We start from the raw sequence: 20,435 nt of genomic DNA on the forward strand, positions 1-20,435 counted from the left end.
GAAAAATAAGTTCATACAATTTTCACCCAGAAGAATCCTTGTTTTTACTAAATTTATCGAAATGTAAAAATCGTGCTTCTCGCAAAGAAAAAACAAGATCTATTTATCTAGAAATGAAGTTTACAACTTACTCCTCCGTAAAATTGACAAATTCGAGCAGTGTAATAAATACCCGATAAACAAACACTCCGACAGAACAGGAAAAATTGTTCAAACAATTTAAATCAGCGTGAAAATCGTCCGCAGTTGCGAGGTAGACGGGCGGCTGACCAAGCGCGGCAGTTTCTACTAGAACGGCAATAGGCTGAGAGATAGATCTGCTCGAGCCGGCAAGTAGTTAAACCTACGAATGAGTCGGCCGTGTGGCTGCCGGTTCGTCGAGTCTGACTACTTCCTAGTGGCTCATCTGCCGCCGCTGTCACTTTCTATGACTGCGTTGATCGTGAGTGGCACAGTGATACCTAAATACGACTTTGCGGTAAGAATTTTCCGTGTCAGATGATAAACGGGAACCGAATGAGGCGTATACTAGAGACTCGTAAAAATCCATTCGAGATTTAACCACCGGTATTATTTTCTAAAATGCTGGGTTAATTATTGCAATGTTAGTTTTATAACAATCACACAAAAAGTCCATTTTCTTTTATCTGATCTCGATTTATATAATTATTTTTTTTTTTATTTTTTTTTTTTCATTCTTTTTCTATTCTCCATTTACGCAGAAATCTATTTTTCTGAACTGTATATGACGCATTTGCAAGGGGAAAAAGATTGGATCAGACTACAATTGGATCAGCAAGAAAACTGTATAATTATATGTCACCAAGAAATGTTACTCACGTGCATGATGACGGATCACGTTGGTTTAGCGCTGATTCATTTAGCCGGTAGCGTTAAAAATTCAAAACATTTCCACTGCAGTTGTCATACGACTAGCATGACAAAGTCCTTCCAAAGTGCCTTCGAGATGTATTAGATCGACCCAATTTTCATAGGAAAATTAAAACATTTCAATTTCGTTCGTGCCTTATGCAGATCTGCTTGACAATACGGGTACTCGTTACAGATTTTTATCACGGCTCTGATTCGCTGGTTAAGGTGATATCGAAATGATCTAACGATTACGATACTTTTCATAGAGTAACTTCACTGCCACAAAAGGAATGTGATGATTTGCCTTCCGAGTTTAACTTCTTCCGAATATCGCTGCTCACGGTTAAGTGATCCGAACGGTGGAAAGCCGAAGTTCGATCACTTCGGAGTGCGAATAAGAATTGACCCAAATTCTGTCGCGCGTGGATGTGACGAATAGGATGTTGCGACGAACGGATCGGTGACTCCAAGGAGACGTAGATCTCGAAGCGTACCGGTTGCATTGTGTCCAGCGGTTGACAGTGGAATTATGTCATCCGGGAGGCTGAATCCAAGGTCCAGGTTAACCATGAACGTAGGAGATAACGAGGAGGGGAGAAGAAAGATCCAGGGAGAGTGAAAGATCGGTGAAGTGAATGTGTGTGATACAGAGAGAGGGAGAGAGAAAGAGGAGGTATGTATTCGGTTTTGGGTGAACGTCAGCGAGGGGCGCGGCCTCGCAGCGTTAAAATTCTCCGCTTCGTTTCGATGGTATAAAAGCCCTGGCGGTGCTGTGGACAGTATCAGTCATCCACAAGACAGTACAGCAGCCATGGCATTCAAGGTGAGCAATTACCGCATGCCTGTATAGTAATCGTCAATCCAGTCTGAATCAGGATGAGATATTTTTCATCCGCTGGAACTGTATGACGTTGTTAGGAATCGAGGCGGACATTATTTTACGGTTACTTTTCAACTTTGTTCGTTGGAAGTGTTTTTTTTTGTGTCAAGGTTCTACGCAACCTACTGAACAGAGTAACACGATGTACATACCGTGATGGGAAATAGAACGTCGTTCAAAGATTTATAATATTCATGACATTTGTGAAAGTGAAATTGTTACCGTATCGGCGTCGTGGTTCGTCTCGGGACAATAGATTCAGATCCGAATTGAATATCTCTGGCCATTGTCTCGGTTTGGAACCGAGACCGCGGAGTTATCCTCGTCGTAAATTGAATCTACAGAAATGACGTATCATAACATTGAATGTTTATGTATCGTAGTAACTATCAAAAAATTGGATATCTAACTGATTATGTATGTAAGCTGTTGATGAATCTTCATCGACACAATTATTGTTGATTTTTGTAACTGGGAAATTTTACGATGCCAACAAAAAATCATCTATCGAAGACATAAGGCTCATTACCGATTTGTAGACAATATTTCATTCGTGATTCACACATTATTTGCAAATAACATCAGAAAAATAAGAAATCGGGAGACTGAAAATACATCGCTAACAGATCTCCTTCCGCTTCCAGTTCGTCGCCCTCTTCGCCCTCGTGGCCGCCGCCAACGCCGGAGTTCTGGCTCCCGCCCCCCTGGCCTACCATGCCGCCCCCGCCTACGCTCACGCCGTCCCAGCTTACGGCTACGCCTCGGCTCCCTTAGCCAAGGCGGTGGTCGCGAAGACCGTCGACGCCGATTACGACGCTCATCCCCAGTACAGCTACGCTTACGACGTCCAGGACTCGATAACCGGGGACAACAAGCAGCAGCACGAGACCCGCGACGGCGACGTCGTCCAGGGTAGCTACTCCCTCATCGAGTCCGACGGAACCCGACGCACCGTCGACTACACCGCCGATCCCGTCAACGGATTCAACGCCGTCGTCCACAAGGAACCCGCCGGCGTCGCCGTCAAGACCGTCGCCGCTCCCGTCGTCGCCAAGTACGCCGCCCCCGTCGCCCACGCCCCCCTCGCCTACGCCGCCCCCGTCGCTCACGCTCCCCTCTCTTACGCCGCCCCCGCTGCCCACGTGACCTACGCCGCCCCCGCCGTCGCTCACGCCGCCCCCCTTTCCTACTCAGCGTACGCTGCCCCCACGGCTCATGTCAGCTACGCCGCCCCCGCCTACGCTTACCATCATTAAGCCGAACTTTTTTGTAACTAGTAATATTTAAAAGTGTATAGTTTTTAAATAAAAACGAAATACTTATCATGTACGTGTAATTGTTTGTTTTATCGACGAGTTTCGTATAGTTGCACATTCATTGTCAGACCGGATATGATTGATTTTAGTAAAAAATTATTTGAAAACCCACTATTAACAACCAGGCATTTCATTCGTGTCGATATATTGTTCCGTAAAATAATTGCTCAAGCAGTCTAGATCAATATTTCATCCATAATATGGTAAATTTTCTGATACCGTATTCAAGAATGGTAACTGATCTTTTCTTACGCATTCCATATTTGAGAATATAAAAAGGTATACCTTAAATACGTATCCTCCTAGAAGCATAATGTCCATGCATATTTCAGAATCTAGCAACACAGAATTTTACCATTATAAAAATTATTTGAAGATCAAATATTGTTTCGCACAATCGTTAAACAATGTAATGAAAAAAATGCTGTAAAAATTCAGTTTCCAGAATAACCAGCACAAATTGCCCGTGTGAAATTCCAACGCTCCGCTATACATATGATAGTAGTTATAACTAACACGTGGCTGTAGTACTTGCAGTACAACTATTTTAACACGAACCCTACGCAGGAAACCAAACTATCCGTTTGATACGAATAGTTTAAATATCCAAATGAATCAAGTGCTGTAACTGTTCGAATACTTCGTACTCAAACTATTCGGATTATCCGAGTATCACAGCTTGAAGTGTTCGATCCGGTGGATCTGGGTTATTCGGTTAATCCGGTTAGCCGAAAAAAATCCATGTTCTAGTCTAGGGACAATTGCTGCAGCTGTTTGTCTTCAGCTACGTTATGGTGCACGATTCACTCCAACAGAAATTCTGGCAAGTCATCTTCCTCCTCTCTATGTTGCACCAGGCCAACCTCCTTGCACACCAAAACAAGTTTCTCGAATTAGTCGAGATACGGTGAACCATACGGAAGTACTAAACACTGTAGCAACTTGGCTGTACGGTGCGCCAAGTTATTCAAAAAGGCTGATTATGCTTGGTGACGTTGGGTTCTCATGTACTTGATTATAATTGGCAGTAGTATCTAAGTAAACTACCCTGAAATTGCTTCGTGACCTTTAAAGAAGTGTGCGATGCTCTATATAGTGCCAAACCTTCTTGTTAGTTAGTGAAGTTAACGCAGTAGATAGATTTTCGGATAATAAGACACGGTGGCCAATGCACTGCACAGCTCACCTTGGTAGTCACTCAACATCGGCAGCTTTTCCACAATTCTTTGGCACCTCCTGGTTAGGCTGTTCCGCAGAAAAACGTTGTCAACGATCCCACGGAACTTTTTGAGAACATAAAAGTTGACGAAGAATACTATCTTTCACTGTACGGCTTGAGCAGGCTTGGCGATTTGATGTCACTATGGGTGCCAAAATCGTAATATCTTCTCGATATACGGAGTAACTGGATTCGGTTTGTTCGATGTTGACTTCGCTAAATTTTTGAGCATTCCATATTTCTTTCCAGCCCAGTGTCGTTTGATTTGAAGACTGTGAAAATGAGATGTTCAGCTCTTGGATTCCACGCGAATATCAACCGGAGTTTGGCAAATTGGTAAAAAAAAACCACAAACATTAATCATCATGAATATGACTGACCCAGGTTTGAGATCAGTGCCAAATATTTTCGTCAGCAATTGAATTAGTGGTCTTAAGATTCAACGCCAAGAATGTTTAACAAGGAACAGCCGCCTTCATTAGCTCACCCTAAATACTTTCACAAATTGAGTAGCCTCTGCGTGACAGAATAATGTTTATTGTAAACTTCTTGGATTGATGCAAATCAATGAAAGTTTGGCTGAAGTCATCCTTCTATTGAACAGCAATTCCGTAGAATGAAGAATCTGACCAGGAACTTCTCCCTTCGGCTACCTCGGCTTGAAAAACTGTACGCGAAAATGTTGCAACAATACCAAAAATAATTTTGCATACATCGACTTTCACCTCTTCGACAGCCTTGAGTGAAATGAACATTTTATCAGGTATAGAAATAGGTGACATGACGTATTGGATAGAAATATTTCGACATCTGATTATGTTTACTTTCACCAAGTTTTCAGAGTGTACAATCAAGCGTTACTGACACTCGACGGAATATTTGCACACCAATTCTAGCGATTTGGGAAGCGTAATCATACTTTTTCAAGAAAAGCATGCAATGAGTTGAGACAATGTTTGACCACTATTCTCAGTGTGGATAAATCTACGTATTCTTGTCGTGCCGTGCAAGCAACATATTGTCTTATAAAGCTACAGTCACACTGTTAAATTTTGCAGTATTTCTCTACCGTTATTTATTATTTGGATGATTTTCATAAAAACTATCAGTTAATTACCAATTGATATAGTTAATTCCAAAATGTGTTTTTCACTTATTCTCTTTATCCATGAAAGATTTGATACTTTTGTAAATCAGTAATAAGGTTTAAGCTCATTTAAGTTTTACATAATTGAATTCTTTGCATCATATTTTTGCTCACTATCATATGTAGAACCAAAATTATGATGTGCTGTAGCTTTACGAGATCATTTTATCTAAATAAAGCTTACACTCCAAGGCACCGTAAAAACCGAGGGTACAGTCCGAGACAAACGGTTACACCCTAATTTAATTCAAAGTCCAAATCAACTGCAATTTTCGATGCGAGCACCAAATTTCAAAGTCAAATCCCAACAATCAATTCCAAATAAGTATCAGTTTCACCATCCGGAAAATAGTTAACTGCTTTAGCTACGATGCTTAATCAGGATCACTGAACTATCAACGACAGGTACAAGTCCTTGTTGATTTCAACGTGATACTATAAGTACTGACTCCCAAGTCAATTATTAGGCGTAACGGTTGCATTGTGTCTACGCCTAGCGGTGTGAATATTATCTCACGCAAAAGAATTCAAGCTGCAGGGTAACCACGCAGGCACTGTTAACGAAGAGGGGATAGAGAAAGACTCCTATCCGCGCGGAGAATGGAAAAGACGATACATATCCAGTTTTGGGTGAACGGCTGAGAGGGGCGCGGCCTTGCGTTGAAAAATTCCGGTTCGATTCGACGGTATAAAAGACCTACCACAACACTGAGCTGTATCAGTAATCCAGCAGACGATACAGCAGCCATGGCATTCAAGGTGAGCGATTTGCACGCCTGTGTCGTCGTCGATCAAGCGTCAATCAGTATTTTTGTCCCAACAAGCTACCGTAATACGTACACAACCGAACAATTTATACTTTATCACCAGGTTTTATTTCATCACCGCTGAAAAAAAAATTCCAGTAAATATTCTGAAGACATTATCGTGCAGAAGAGACATTCATTAGAAATATAACCGTTCAACAGTCGAATATCATTGACATGCTTTTCGAATGTGCCTATTTTTTGTCGCCATGATATCACAGTTCGCATCGCAACTATTAATTGCAATCAGAGTTTTGTGGCGCCAATGACTCTATTATTTCAAAAGCAAGCCTGTAGCGCTTTCCATATCAAAACAGCTATCAGAATATCATTCCATTCGTAGAAAATGTATATTCAACTGTTTTTTAATCAAGTTTTCTAGTCGACAACGTAGAGCTTATATTTATGGACAATATTATATTCATAAATTAGAACTTACAAAAATACATCGCTAACAGACCTCCTTCCGCTTCCAGTTCGTCGCCCTCTTCGCCCTCGTGGCCGCCGCCAACGCCGGAGTTCTGGCTCCCGCCCCCCTGGCCTACCATGCCGCCCCCGCCTACGCTCACGCCGTCCCAGCTTACGGCTACGCCTCGGCTCCCTTAGCCAAGGCTGTGGTCGCGAAGACCGTCGACGCCGATTACGACGCTCATCCCCAGTACAGCTACGCCTACGACGTCCAGGACTCGATAACCGGGGACAACAAGCAGCAGCACGAGACCCGCGACGGCGACGTCGTCCAGGGTAGCTACTCCCTCATCGAGTCCGACGGAACCCGACGCACCGTCGACTACACCGCCGATCCCGTCAACGGATTCAACGCCGTCGTCCACAAGGAACCCGCCGGCGTCGCCGTCAAGACCGTCGCCGCTCCCGTCGTCGCCAAGTACGCCGCCCCCGTCGCCCACGCCCCCCTCGCCTACGCCGCCCCCGTCGCTCACGCTCCCCTCTCTTACGCCGCCCCCGCTGCCCACGTGACCTACGCCGCCCCCGCCTTCGCTTACCATCATTAGGTCGAACCTTCTTGTAATTAGTATTGTTTAAGACTGCATAGTTTCCAAATAAAATGAGATATCATGAAATTGTCATTGTTTAATATCAATTTGTTTTCCCTTTATTTTATATTCGCAAGTTCCGTATACTCACACACAAACGGCACACGGAAGGGGGAAGAAATTTTAAAAGATCACATTTAAATATTTATAGTCATGGATATCTAATGATTAACCGTAAACGCAGACCGAATCTAATCCATGGCCTCATTACCGCGTGGCCGGCTGTCTCGACGCACCCTTCTTCAGATCGTGGTAAAAGTAAATCTCCGCAATGAAGCAGCAGAGGCTTGTAAAGAGCCCAGCCCCCCAAATGTAGAAGCTCATCAGCTGGGTGTGGAGAGACAATTTCTTTAGCGGTCTCTCCGCGGATGTAGAGATTATCGTATCCCCTGTCAGTATGTCCTGGAAGTAACTCTCCTCCTTCCAGTATTCACTCAGGCCAGCCTCATTGCAAGCAAGAACAATTCTGTCGATTTTTTCAAGGTACGGCGAGCCGTAAGGCAAGAAGTACACCCTGAAACCCGGTATGAAATACTCCTTCATAATGTGGTAAAAGGGCACACCATTTTCCGAGAGGATCTTTCGCCTGGAAATGTAGTCGGCCATTGTATTCGAGAAAGCGTAAGCCTCGTCACGGTGGGTCGCCATGTAATCCACATAGGCCACAGTGTCGAAGGTGAACACCCTCAAGCCCAGCTCTTGCTTCGGAAGATGCACGGCGATGTTCTGTAAAGCCCACAGTGATTTGGTGCGCTGGTGGAGTTGAGGCAGCGTATCGATTTCGGGATGATAAGACGAGGTAGCCAGTACGCTGTACAACGAACCCTGGTACGCGTTCAAGATGAGCAGAGAGAATAGCATTAACATCGCGAAGGTAAACCTTTGCACCAGTTCTTGGCGCCCATTCACCAAGTCCATACCCAGGAAAACGCCTAGGGTTCGAAAAAGAGCATTATCAATGATTCCCCGGAGCTTATTAAATATGTGCAAATAAATAGAAAAGACTGCGAGAGTAGTCAGCACGCAAATCCATGTAGCTTTATTGTAGGGCGCGAGCAGACTTGGCATTTTAATGCTGCTCTTTGGCGCCAGAATTCGGATATCTCCTCTAGCCACCGGATACGAACGTTCGATTCGTTCTTTAAATTTTGTGCCATATGGCATATAATTGAGCCACATTTCGGAACCACCGAATTGATGGTCCGCCCACCTTTCGTAACGATATGTAAAGTTTTGGTAGGATAGAAATTGGGCTTCCGTCACATTGATGGAACTTGAAGTAGCGTTCATGGCCTTGTAGACTGCTTTCGCGTGGCCAAAATCTGTACCGAAAATTTTGAACACCCTCTCTTCTTTTACCCACTTCACCAAGCCGCTGCCAGAGTACGGAATGTACTTGGACCGAATCGAGTAACCGTTCATGTTGCGGAGCTTGTCGTAGAACATTCCTGACCAATCCACCACTTCTCGCATCTCAAGACGATGATTGAGGTATGGATTGTAGGTGTAAGCTTCTCCTCGATTATGGACAATCACTGCGACATTGAGTACTCGGTGAGTCCAGCACTCGTTAAAAACCATCTCCAGCTCATCTGCGTTCGGTTTTATTACAGCAAAAATCAAATGCTCAGCTCTTGGGTTCCACGCATATTTCAAACGAAGTTTGGAAAATTTGTGAATGAAATCAGGAACGTTAACTGTCAGGAATATGACTGACCTGAACTTCCCCACGCTTGAAATCAGCCCAGTATTTTTCTCGTCAATCGAATCGCTGGTGGACTCAAGATTAAAGGTCAAGTACGTTTGGGCCAATGCATTCATTAGCTCTGCCAAAACACTGTCACAAACTGAGCAGCCTTGACGTGACAAAACAACGTTTACCGTCGACTTTGCAGACTGACGCTTTGCCAATTCCAACAATAAAACTTCATAGTTGTCCGTTAAAGCATCCTCGTACTCAAATGTTTCGTAAAACGAAGATCTCAATGGAGACTTTCCTTCTTCAGATTTCTCGATTAGAAGAACAGCAACAGAAATCGTGGCAATAACACCGAAAATGATTCTGCACATATCTACCTCACTGTTCGATAGTCCGAAGTGAAATAAACACTTTTCTAGGTACGAAATTGGATGACATGACCGAGTAGATACAAATATCTCGACATCTGATTATGTTTACTTTCACCACCTTTTGAGAGTGTACAATCAGGCGTTACCGACACTCGACGGAATATTTGCATAACCAATTGTAGCGATTTGGGAAGTATAATGATACTTTACCAGTAAAAGCATGGAATGAGTTGTCTACCATGCTAAAATACAGTGATAATTTTTGCGAGAAATCATCCATTGCGTTACGCTAATATTTGACTAACAACCCAGTGAGTAAATCCACTTAGCTTCGTTGATCTGCGTCAGCGTATAAGTATTCTCGTACAAACCATCAAGCACCATACGTGTGCTATGCATCGTCAATGCAATTGAGATTAAAATGAAATTTCCATTAAAATGAGGAGTATACAATTTGTTTGTACTTCTGTATCATTCTTCGTTTCCAGAAACTTGTGGACCTTGTGATCCATTTTTTTTTGAACTTTTTCTAGAGTTTTATGGAAACCATCAATACACCCATAGTTGATCGTGCACATGATCTTTGCCGAGCTCTGTTTATCCATTACAGATTATTTAGAGTCACAGGTCAATTATGAGAATCAAACTCATTTGTGTCCAAATACGGTTAGGTAAACTATATCCTGCTTTCGCTGCACTGCAATGTCAAGAATGAAGAAATGGTGTGCTGGACCTATTCAAAATGGTTTCACCTAAACGTAATACAAGGTTTTCACATCCAACTGAAGACAGGGCAGGATATCGAATCCAATCTATTGAAGGATCTCAGGTTCCAATTTCCGAAAAATGATTGTGCCTGAAGTCGAGAAAAAGTCCAAATCCACCTAAGTTTTCAATCCAAGGTACAAGTTTCAAAGTCATATTCTACTTACCAATTTTATCGAAACATTTTTCCATAGACAAACTAGTAATTATAATTACTTTATTCTTAGAATAACTAGAACTAGATTCATTGAACACGTAAACCTTTGCCTATCCGTTACAGGTTAGTACTATGAATGTGACATTGTGATCGACGACTCTAGAATGATATTAGTTTTAAAGCATAACGGTTGGATCATATGATGCGTGGCAGTGCAGATGTTATGTCCGGCGTAAAAATTGAAGCTTTACGGTAACTATACGAGTGCAAGAGCACAATGTGGAGGGGATGGAGCAAAACTGTTGCGACAATTCATTGGCAAAAGAGAAAGAGGATGTGAATTCAGTTTTGGGCGAACGTCTGAGTGGGGCGCGGCCTCGGGATGAAAAACTGTCCGGTTCTTTTCGACGGTATAAAAGACTTACCACAACTCAGAACTGTATCAGTAATCCACAAGACATTACAGCAGCCATGGCATTCAAGGTGAGTGATTTTCGAGTCTTTGTCATCATTGATCCATAATCATTCAGTATCTTTGATTTCATTTTCTGTCTGTTGGACGTGTTTCTCTAGTCAAGATTCTAAAGCAATTATTATGCAAACTCAAAATTAAATAGAGATATAACCGTTTACCTATCGAATATTATTTACATGCTTTGTGAAAGTCGTCGTAGTGACGTCGTCAGTTCAATATTACAACGATAAATTGTAATGAGACTTTCATCCGTATAAAATACATCTGCAGTAACTACTCAACGAGCTGACAATGTCATCAACTTGACTATCCAAGACGTGGAGCTCAGATTTCGAGATTATATTTCGTTTGCGGATCACAGATAACTTGCAAATGTAGAATCAAACGATTAAAAAATCGCGAAACTCAGAATAGATTAATAACAAAGACCCTTCCGCTTCCAGTTCATCACCCTCTTAGCCCTCGTGGCCGCCGCCAACGCCGGAGGTCTGGCCCCCGCCCCCCTGGCCTACCACGCCGCCCCCGCCTACGGCTACGCCGCCCCAGCTTACGGCTATGCCGCTCCCATCGCCAAGGCCGTGGTCACCAAAACCGTCGACGCCGAGTACGACCCCCACCCCCAGTACAGCTACGCCTACGACGTCCAGGACTCGATAACCGGGGACAACAAGGAGCAGCACGAGACCCGCGACGGCGACGTCGTCCACGGTGGATACTCGCTCATCGAAGCTGACGGAACCCGACGCATCGTCGACTACACCGCCGACCCCGTCAACGGCTTCAACGCCGTCGTCCGCAAAGAGGGCGCTGCCGTCGCCGTCAAGGCCGTCGCCGCCCCCGTCGTCGCCAAGGTCGCTGCTCCACTCGCCTACGCCGCCCCCGTCGCCAAGTACGCCGCTCCCTTGACGTACTCCACTTATGGTGCACCCATCGCCAAGTACGCCGCCCCCCTGGCTTACTCCGCGTACGCTGCCCCCGTTGCCAAGTACGCCGCTCCCCTCTCTTACGCCGCCCCCGCCGTCGCTCACGCCGCCCCCCTTTCCTACACAGCGTACGCTGCCCCCACGGCTCATGTCAGCTACGCCGCCCCCGCCTACGCTTACCATCATTAGGCCGAACTTTTTTGTAACAAGTAATATTTAAGAGTGTATAGTTTTTTAAATAAAACGAGATACACTTACATACTTGTCGTTGTTTGTCCTCTATTTATTTCATGTTCTCGTTTCTTTACGCGATGAACGATTTTAGGTAGATATATGTATTTTGTTGAATAACAATGAGATCAATTTCACTGATTATAAATATCGTTGCGAATAGTCGCAATCAAATTGATAGTTTTCACTACCACTGTGAATATATAAGTTCGGACAAACAGAAATCGATTGTTATGGACTGTCACTTACATCTCGATTTGTTAACTGAATTTCTAATCGGGGATAAATATATAATATCATTGAATTTATTCGTAGTTACAAGTTGATAATATTCGCATTACTAGCTATTCACATTCGAGTGATGATCGCGAATACACCCTTCGGCAGTATTTCAGAAGAGCGCATGTGCTTGCAGATAATTGTATAATGGTCTTTAAATTGAACAATTAAAAAACATGTCGCTGAATAGACAAAATTGTTTCGTCGATACAAGAGAGATGGAGTGTTAATTCGAATACTTGGATCTTAGATTTCAGTGTGAAAAGAATTCGGCTATACATATACATGTAGGAATATAATGTTAACTATTATAACAATTTTAAAAGAAAGAAGTAAGTCATGAATAAAATAGAGATTGATAGCAAGAATGTATATGGCGTTGTTCAAACGAAAGTGAACAAGTTTTGACCCTGATCCTCGCCGAATTGCTCGCCGATTTTTACCTTACTTTCACTGCACCAAACGTGCATTCTGTAATTATTTTAGATTTTTCCTGCTCGCCCTTTAGGTATAAATATTTTAGGTTTTATCTTTCACATCTCGAAAACTGTGCACTTAGTAAAACAAACTCGTAGAGGAAATAAAATTGTGTTTTTGCGTAAATTGGCTTAAAATAAGTTTATCCTAATTTTTTGGAAATTGCAAGTCATCGATTTTAACGAAAAACTAACAAAATCAATTTCCCTCGAACACTAAAACGTCTTGTGAATTTTCTTCGACTAAAAAGTAAACTCTCATTTGAACTACCCCATATACAAACATAAAAAACCTCGCTATACACTTCAACGCTAATAGCTCAGTTTTTTTCTGAGTATCTACTACGATTCATCTACGTTCACGCTCGCTCAATAACAATAAACAGAGTTGGTTGATTTATTAGGCGTCAACAGCGACTAACTGCAAATCATAGCGACGTTTCCGTGAGATGTCTAATTGGCCGTGCCAGTAAATTTCTGCAACAAAGCAGCAGAGGCTAACAAGCTGTCCAACTCCAAAAATGTAAAATGCCATTTTCTGCGTCTCCAGGGACAATCTCCTCACTGGTTTCTCATCGGCTATATACTTTACGCCCGTTTCCGACAGCGTGTCTTGCAGGACAGCCTCCGATTCCCAGTATTCATCTAAGCCAGCCTCTTTGCAAGCCAAAACAACTCTGTCAAGTTTGTCAAGGTACGGTGACCCGTAAGGAAACGTATAAGCGACGAAGCCTGGCAGGGAGTACTCTTTCATGATGTGGTAAAATGGTACACCATTCTCTGAGAGAGACTTTTGCCTGACCGCCAACTCAGCCATGCTGTTCGGAAAGGCGTAGGCCTCGTAGCGATGGCTTTCCATGTACACGTCATACCCAATATTGTCGAAGGGAAGCACCGTCAAACCGGGCTCACTTTCGCGAAGAACCACGGCGACGTTCAGCACAGTGTGGACCGTTCTTGTACGTTGGTAAAGCTCAGTCAATGTGTTGATTTCAGGATAATGAGATACGGTAGTCAGTGCGCTGTACAACGAACCCTGATAAGCATTCAGAATCAGCAAAGAGAACGTCGTCAACATCGTGAAGGTGAATTTTTGCACCAGTTCTTGGCGCCTGTTGGCCATGCCCATACCCAGAAAGACACTTAGAGTACGGAATAGAGCATTTTCAATGATACCCCGGAGCTTGTTGAATATATAGAGATAACCAGAGAAGGCTACAAGAGTAATCAGCACACAAATCCATGTGACTTGGTCGAAGGGCTCGAGCAGATTCGGTGTTTTGATACCACTTTTTGGCACCATGATGCGGACATCATCTCTAAGCACAGGATAAGAATGTTCAATTCGTTTTTCAAACTTGAAAGCATCTGGAAAATAATTGAGCCACAATTCGAAACCTTCGAATTCACGGTTTACCCAGATTTCGTTCAAATATGAGAAGTTTTTGTACAAGAGAATATGGCTTTGCGTGAGATTGATGAAACCTGGGGTGGCATTCATTGCCTTGTAGAATGCATTAGCGTAGCCAAAATCTCTAGCGAATATTTCGAATCTTCTTTCTTTCTCTACCCACTTAACCACGTTATCACCAGAATATGGGATGTACTTAGCCTTGATCAGACGCCCGTTCGTATTGCGAAGTTTATCGTAGAACATTCCCAACCAATCAACCACTTCTTCCACCTGAAGACGATCCTTGTTATATGGATTGTAGGTGTAAGCTTGTTTCCGATTGTAGACCATCACCGCAACGTTGAGGACCCTGTGAGTCCAGCACTCGTTAAAAACCATCTCTAGCTCATCGATGGTCGGTTTTATCACGGTGAAAATCAGGTGCTGAGCTCTCGGATTCCAGGCATACTTCAGGCGAAGTTTGGCAAACTTTTCAAGAAACTCTCCAACGTTGGTCATCAGAAACGTGAGAGTTTTATAGTAACCGACGCTGGAAGCGATCCCTGTGTTTTGTTCGGCATTGGAGTCATCGGTGGATGCAAAATCAACCGTCAAAAACGTCTGAGCAGATACCTTCATTAGTTCACCAAAAATTCCGTCACAGATCGGACAGCTGCTATCTGACGAGACAACGTTTATTGTAGACTGCTTAGATTGATTCTTCGCCACGTGAAGCAAGAAAATTTTGAACTCGTTCGTAATGCAATCCTCGTTACTGGGTATATTTTGCAGTAGGAAGTTTGATGGAAAATTTATTTTCTCCGTTTCCTGAGCTCGACCAGCATCATTGACTGAGATGAGCATCGTAATAACACAAAAAATCAACTTTGTCATGCTGTCTGCACCGATCAAAATCCCAGTATGGAATGACAAACATTTTGAATATAACACTTGACTGTATAACACAACATGCGGTGTGGGTATTGCGCTATCTGATTTCGCCACGTCTCGTGTACGTAATGTCCTGTTATCCACGTTCGATAGAATATTCATATCCCAGCTGTCAACGATTCGGAAAATGTGAAATGTTATCAAGAAAATGCGATGCGATGTGTACAGGGATGTGCTCAAATATCTTGTTCATATCTAATGGCAAGTTACTGTGTTATGATATAATGGCTGTGCGTATTGAAATCGTTTTTTCAAATTCCCTAAATGATCGCCGATTCAAGCCCTCTAATTTAAATTATAAATATAATGGAGGTATACAAGATAAATTTCCCGAACTGAGCACTTGAATTTACATTAAAAAAAAAGGAAGCTTTTCTTGTAATCGATACGTACCTAATTGTGAAATGGAAAACGCTTCTTTCATTTTCACATGATTGATTCAAAAAACGTTGCTATAACACAGGAAACAATTAATTTCTCCATACACGTCTTACCATTTAGAAAAGAACTATAAACTGCAGATCATATTCACTTCATCCGCGTTCTGCAGGGACAATTTCGTCTTATCGATCCTTGATAGGATATCATTTTATACCTATGCCATTTGTGAACGATTTAAATTTTCTACCGAGTCATCGCGGAAGCACCGCTAAGTAGAATATGTGAACATCAGTCTATAATATCTGAACTGAGATGTTCTCTCATATTGGTAAGCTCGCCATATCTGAAGTCATAATCAACGATCAGAATAACTACGGAATGTCCGAGGAGATCGAAAATATGGAGTTTGCAAAAAGAACGCTGCCTATCAATAATCCAAATGTTCTTATGCTTATTTTCAATGTTTTTTTCCTGTATGTCGTAACAAGAATTTTACTTCTACATAAATCCACGCTCCAAGTATTACAGCGATTATATTATAGCCAGCTGTACCTTGCAGCGAAATATGTTTACGTTCTTGAAATCAATTAATCAATCAATATTAAACAGCGAAAGGTGTGAGCCTTTTTTTTTGTTCATACTTTATGCAAAGTAAATAATATTACGAAATCTGTTGAAAAGCAAATTCGCCACTTCGCGAGTTCTGATTGCTCCACTTATACACAGCGTTTATGCAAGTAACATTCCCACTAATCGGCGTTTCTTGTGACATTATCTTACTCCTCGCCAAGATATTCTATAAGCGTATCAAATAACACCGTGCAGCACCCGTCTAACAATAAGCTCTGGCTTCTTGCACAATTTCCAACAAGTAGACGGATAATCCTACCGAAGGTTCTTGCTCCTGATTGTAACAGCAAAAATGCTGAGAAGTAGGAGTAGAATAGCGATCCATTCGGTATATAAGTAGATCCGTATCTCGTTAGATTATCATTCGCCTGTTTTCACCATAAACCAATTGTACCATGTTCAAGGTAGGTGCATTTTGCTTATCATCTATGCCGTAACCAGCATGTTTGACCGTCGTGATGGAACTTGTGATACTTATATTTGAGAATTTTTTGAGTTGCCTCAACAATTCGCGACAATTCAAAAATATTGGTAACATCTTTGGAGAGTCATTTTCACGATTGAGGCAAAAATATGTCAGTATAAAAACTGTTCAATCAAAATCCAAGTGACTTTCTTCGACCAATCACGATGGAAATTATTTTCTGTGATCAAAGCTATTTTTCAGAAATATTCTCATTCGGCTGTTTCATGATTTCTTGGATCTTTCCAAAAGCAAGAACTAACATGGTCAAATTATTGTTCACCTTTGACAAATAACTCGATTTTCGGTGTTTTTGCATTTTTGTACACTTTCATCCCTCCTCTGAATGGGCCCGTATCGATTTTGGCCTAAAAAAATTTTTGGCGATCTAAAATCTTTAATCTGTACGAGTCTGCATACTGCAACTCTTTTAGAATTTAAACTTTAACTGAATTTTCATTCACTTTTGATTTTTCAAACTTGCGCGCAAGATTTCTCCCACAGTCTCTGACCAATTCACCTGAAATTTTTACTCGTTGTTATTTTGCCCAAATTCTCACCTGGGATTGAAATACCCCAAATTTTATGATGAAAAACGGTTCATCTTTTGTCACAATTCTAAAATATGATCTGTTTTTTTTTTTTAAATGAATCTATTGAAAAATCATATGACAATTTGTGGGTATTTTCAAGCAGATTATACCAGAAAAATTCGTACTCTATGCTCCAAATATCAAGTGTAAAACCTTGCGCGCAATGAATTGTCACCTCTTACACTCTATTAAAATTGTACTCTGTACATCACCCTGACACATTTAAATTGAGATCTAATGAGTCAACGTTACTCTTAGAGATGTAAGAAATGTATACCCAAAACCTCTAAAAAAATTTTGCAACGTTTTCCGCATGAGTAAAAAATTAATTTAAATTCCTGTAAATGCCCCCTTACTCGCAATGAGGAACTGCCTCGAAAAAAAAGGAATACAAAATTTCAAATCCGGGTATTTTTTAGTGGCTTGAATCTTCTTACAAGTAAACAATAGCAGGAACGATTCGTATTCCACCCGAAGAGAAACCAAGTGGCTCGTCCGTCGATTCTCCTTCTACAAAAACATCAATAACCAATAGTTTCTCATTTCAGTTCGTGGCTCTCGCCGCCATTGTGGCAGTAGCGAACGGTGATTACCTGAGAAACTCGGAGCACTCGGTGGAAGTGTCATCGCCATCGCTGACCTCGGACTCGTCGAACATCCTTCGCGGCCCAGGAAACCTAGCCCAGGTATTGACCTACTCGAAGACGATCGAGACGCCGTATTCGACGCAGAGAAAATCGGACGTCCGCATAAGCAACCCCACAGTCGTCTACTCCCACTCCGCTCCTTACTCACCGGCGCCGAGCGTCTCCCACGTGACCTACAATGCAGGGCCCGTTGCCTACGCGACGGCCCCGAGTTTGGGCCAGGGCGGCGCCTATGGGCCCTCGTACTCGGCCGACCACGCCGTTGGATCCTCGCACGAAAGCACCGTCAAGTCTCTCGACGGAAGCCGCGCCGTCACCCACTACAGCAAAGCTGTCGACACGGCCTTCTCAAGTGTCCGGAAGTCAGACCCACGGCTCACCAACGACGCCAAGATTCTCTCCGCCGCTTACGCAGCCCCCACAGGCAACGCTCACCTCGGTCCCGTTGTCGCTTATTCCGCCGCCCCCGACGTCGCTCGAGCCACCTTCACTGGCCTCGGAACCGAGTACAATTGGTAGGGTGAAAATGGTACCAGACTCGTTGGATACTCCTGGTTAATTACTGGATCGTCATGTGTGTGCGTATCGTTGCGTGGTGTTATGTTTAAGGTAGATTGGCAATAAATATACATATATATCCTCTTGAAACTTATCCTTGGTCTATTACTCCTCGCTAGCGGTATGTAACCTTCGTGAAATAGGAACTTTTCCTCGAAGGAAGGATACGTATATCGATTTAAGGAAAATATAATCTGGGCTTCTAACACTGTGTGGTATTGAATTTTCGAATTGACCACTGAAATCGTTCTGCAAATAGTCCGCACGACCATTTTGCACAGTGAAGCCTCAAAGAAGAACTTGTGCGACGGTCATGGGTTAGGTTATGTTTTTTTGAGATTGAGTTTGTTTCGCGTTCGGCCGACTGTAGCGCTGTAGGTTTTACTGTGTTGCCAACATAACTGTCTAGTGGAAAAAATTAGCCGTCTCAGATTCATTGTCCCCAAGTGTACATACGAAACTTCTCACGTGTGAAGAGCAACTGTTTCTTAGTAGATATTCCAATTTCAGATTACAATAAAATCTACCGAAACAGAGTGAAACTTAGTCAGATCATCGCGTTATTACTGCGTAACTTCAGCTTTGTACTATATCTGAATTGGTGAATGAAACGATCACAGGATTCGAAATATTTTGAAACTAAGCACCAAGTCACATGACAGATAAACACCAAGTTCATAGAGTGATTTGGTGTTCAGATTTTTATTACGAAGTAGAAAGTTTAATGTGCGACAATTTCTTCCTCATCTCCGCCTCAAACAAGCATTTGTTCGTAGAAGGTGTCACTAACCATTGCTAAGCAATACGTGTGGTTTGTCTGATTGAGTTAGAGTCAGAGAATGCATATAATCAACACGACACCGTTGCGCAATATCTTGCAGAAGTGATCTTTTGACTATAGAGCGTGTTACGTATTACACGTAATACAGGTTCACGTCACAAGTGAACGCTGAACTAGATTTCACTCGCACCCCTTTCTGTGCCCCAGTTTCATCGAACCATTGAATGTAGTACCGACTATCGATGCATGGAGCTGATATTCTCTGTATGTTGAAAGTCAGAATGTGAATAATAATTGGCGAATCGATCGGCGAACGACGGCCACACGTTTCAAGCCCGAAGCGTTCCAAGAAGGATGAATATCGAGCCTGACGAAATGGATGACGAATATGTGCCCGACAGGAAGTCGATGAAATAGCTCAAAGTGCAGAAAGTGGATCGTCCGATACGTTCCTCGAATTGCAACAGCCGATGCAAAATTACTAGAAATTCTTCTGCACTCGCCCAATTAGGAAAAGAGGTGACGCTACAGCCAATGTCATAATTCGCGGCCGAAACAGACCCAGAAAGTCTGATTCCTCCATTTGTCACTTGCCATTCAGGCTGCACAATAATCGCGAGCAACGTACGTTCGTCAAGTGTAAAGAAAGCTGACTTGATCGTACTCGCGATCGCTTTGCAGCTCCGCGTGTGATTGAAAAGAAAGTGGAAAATCGAATAGACTCAACTGCTGCAATCGGTAATGAGTCAAGGTCACTACGTTGACGGAATAACTCTTCATCCGTCGGACGAATTACGAGCCGAAAGAACAGCTTTCAGATTCGGATAAATCATCCGATTGCAAAACTTCCGACAATTGTTTCGCCGAGTGTTTCATACTTTGACATTGCGAAATGTTTTTTACGCTCTGCGTTTCATATACGCAAAAGCAAACATTGTTCACCGCATCTGTGTGAATTTTATAACGAACCCTAACCGTTAGATGTTCAAAAATATCGAATTTTCAAAGACAAGAAAATCTAATTCGTGGAATGATCAAAACGTAGAAATTCCAAGTACAGAAAATCGAAAATACAGAAAGGCAAAATATACAAGGGTAAGATCTAGAATCTGCATATGAATCTACATTATTGAGACAAATTCTGACGATTCTTCATTTTGTCATTCTACATTCTGATCTTTCTATTTCTTTACTTCTTCATACCCCGACTTTCTCCACTTTTTAATTCTGTAAACCTAATTTTCGCTTCGTTAAAAATTCGATATCATCACCCTGGTATTTTTTTACTTTCTACATTTTTACCCCCACCCTAACCGATACATTCAAAGAACGTTATAATTAGCATATCTTTTTTGCAACAGTATTC

At 42.5% G+C, this 20,435-nt stretch overlaps 3 protein-coding genes across 3 annotated transcripts; 2 read left to right on the plus strand and 1 right to left on the minus strand.

The window, feature by feature from the left end:
• Positions 1 to 1,611: 1,611 nt before the first annotated feature.
• Positions 1,612 to 11,947, plus strand: LOC124183311. The gene is made up of 6 exons (XM_046571643.1): positions 1,612 to 1,696; positions 2,398 to 3,003; positions 6,081 to 6,194; positions 6,718 to 7,253; positions 10,534 to 10,771; positions 11,207 to 11,947. Exons 1-6 carry the CDS (start codon positions 1,685 to 1,687, stop codon positions 11,873 to 11,875), a joined length of 2,175 nt encoding a protein of 724 aa, XP_046427599.1. The 5' UTR covers positions 1,612 to 1,684; the 3' UTR covers positions 11,876 to 11,947.
• A 1,125-nt stretch (positions 11,948 to 13,072) lies between these two features.
• On the minus strand, positions 13,073 to 14,929 carry LOC124183313. The gene has a single exon (XM_046571658.1). It carries the CDS (start codon positions 14,927 to 14,929, stop codon positions 13,073 to 13,075), a length of 1,857 nt encoding a protein of 618 aa, XP_046427614.1.
• A 1,422-nt stretch (positions 14,930 to 16,351) lies between these two features.
• Positions 16,352 to 18,382, plus strand: LOC124182913 (pupal cuticle protein C1B-like). Its single transcript, XM_046570722.1, has 2 exons — positions 16,352 to 16,431; positions 17,632 to 18,382. Exons 1-2 carry the CDS (start codon positions 16,423 to 16,425, stop codon positions 18,247 to 18,249), a joined length of 627 nt encoding a protein of 208 aa, XP_046426678.1. The 5' UTR covers positions 16,352 to 16,422; the 3' UTR covers positions 18,250 to 18,382.
• The last annotated feature ends 2,053 nt before the right edge of the window (positions 18,383 to 20,435 follow it).

Source organism: Neodiprion fabricii, chromosome 5 (assembly GCF_021155785.1).
Source record: "Neodiprion fabricii isolate iyNeoFabr1 chromosome 5, iyNeoFabr1.1, whole genome shotgun sequence".
NCBI lineage: Eukaryota > Metazoa > Arthropoda > Insecta > Hymenoptera > Diprionidae > Neodiprion > Neodiprion fabricii.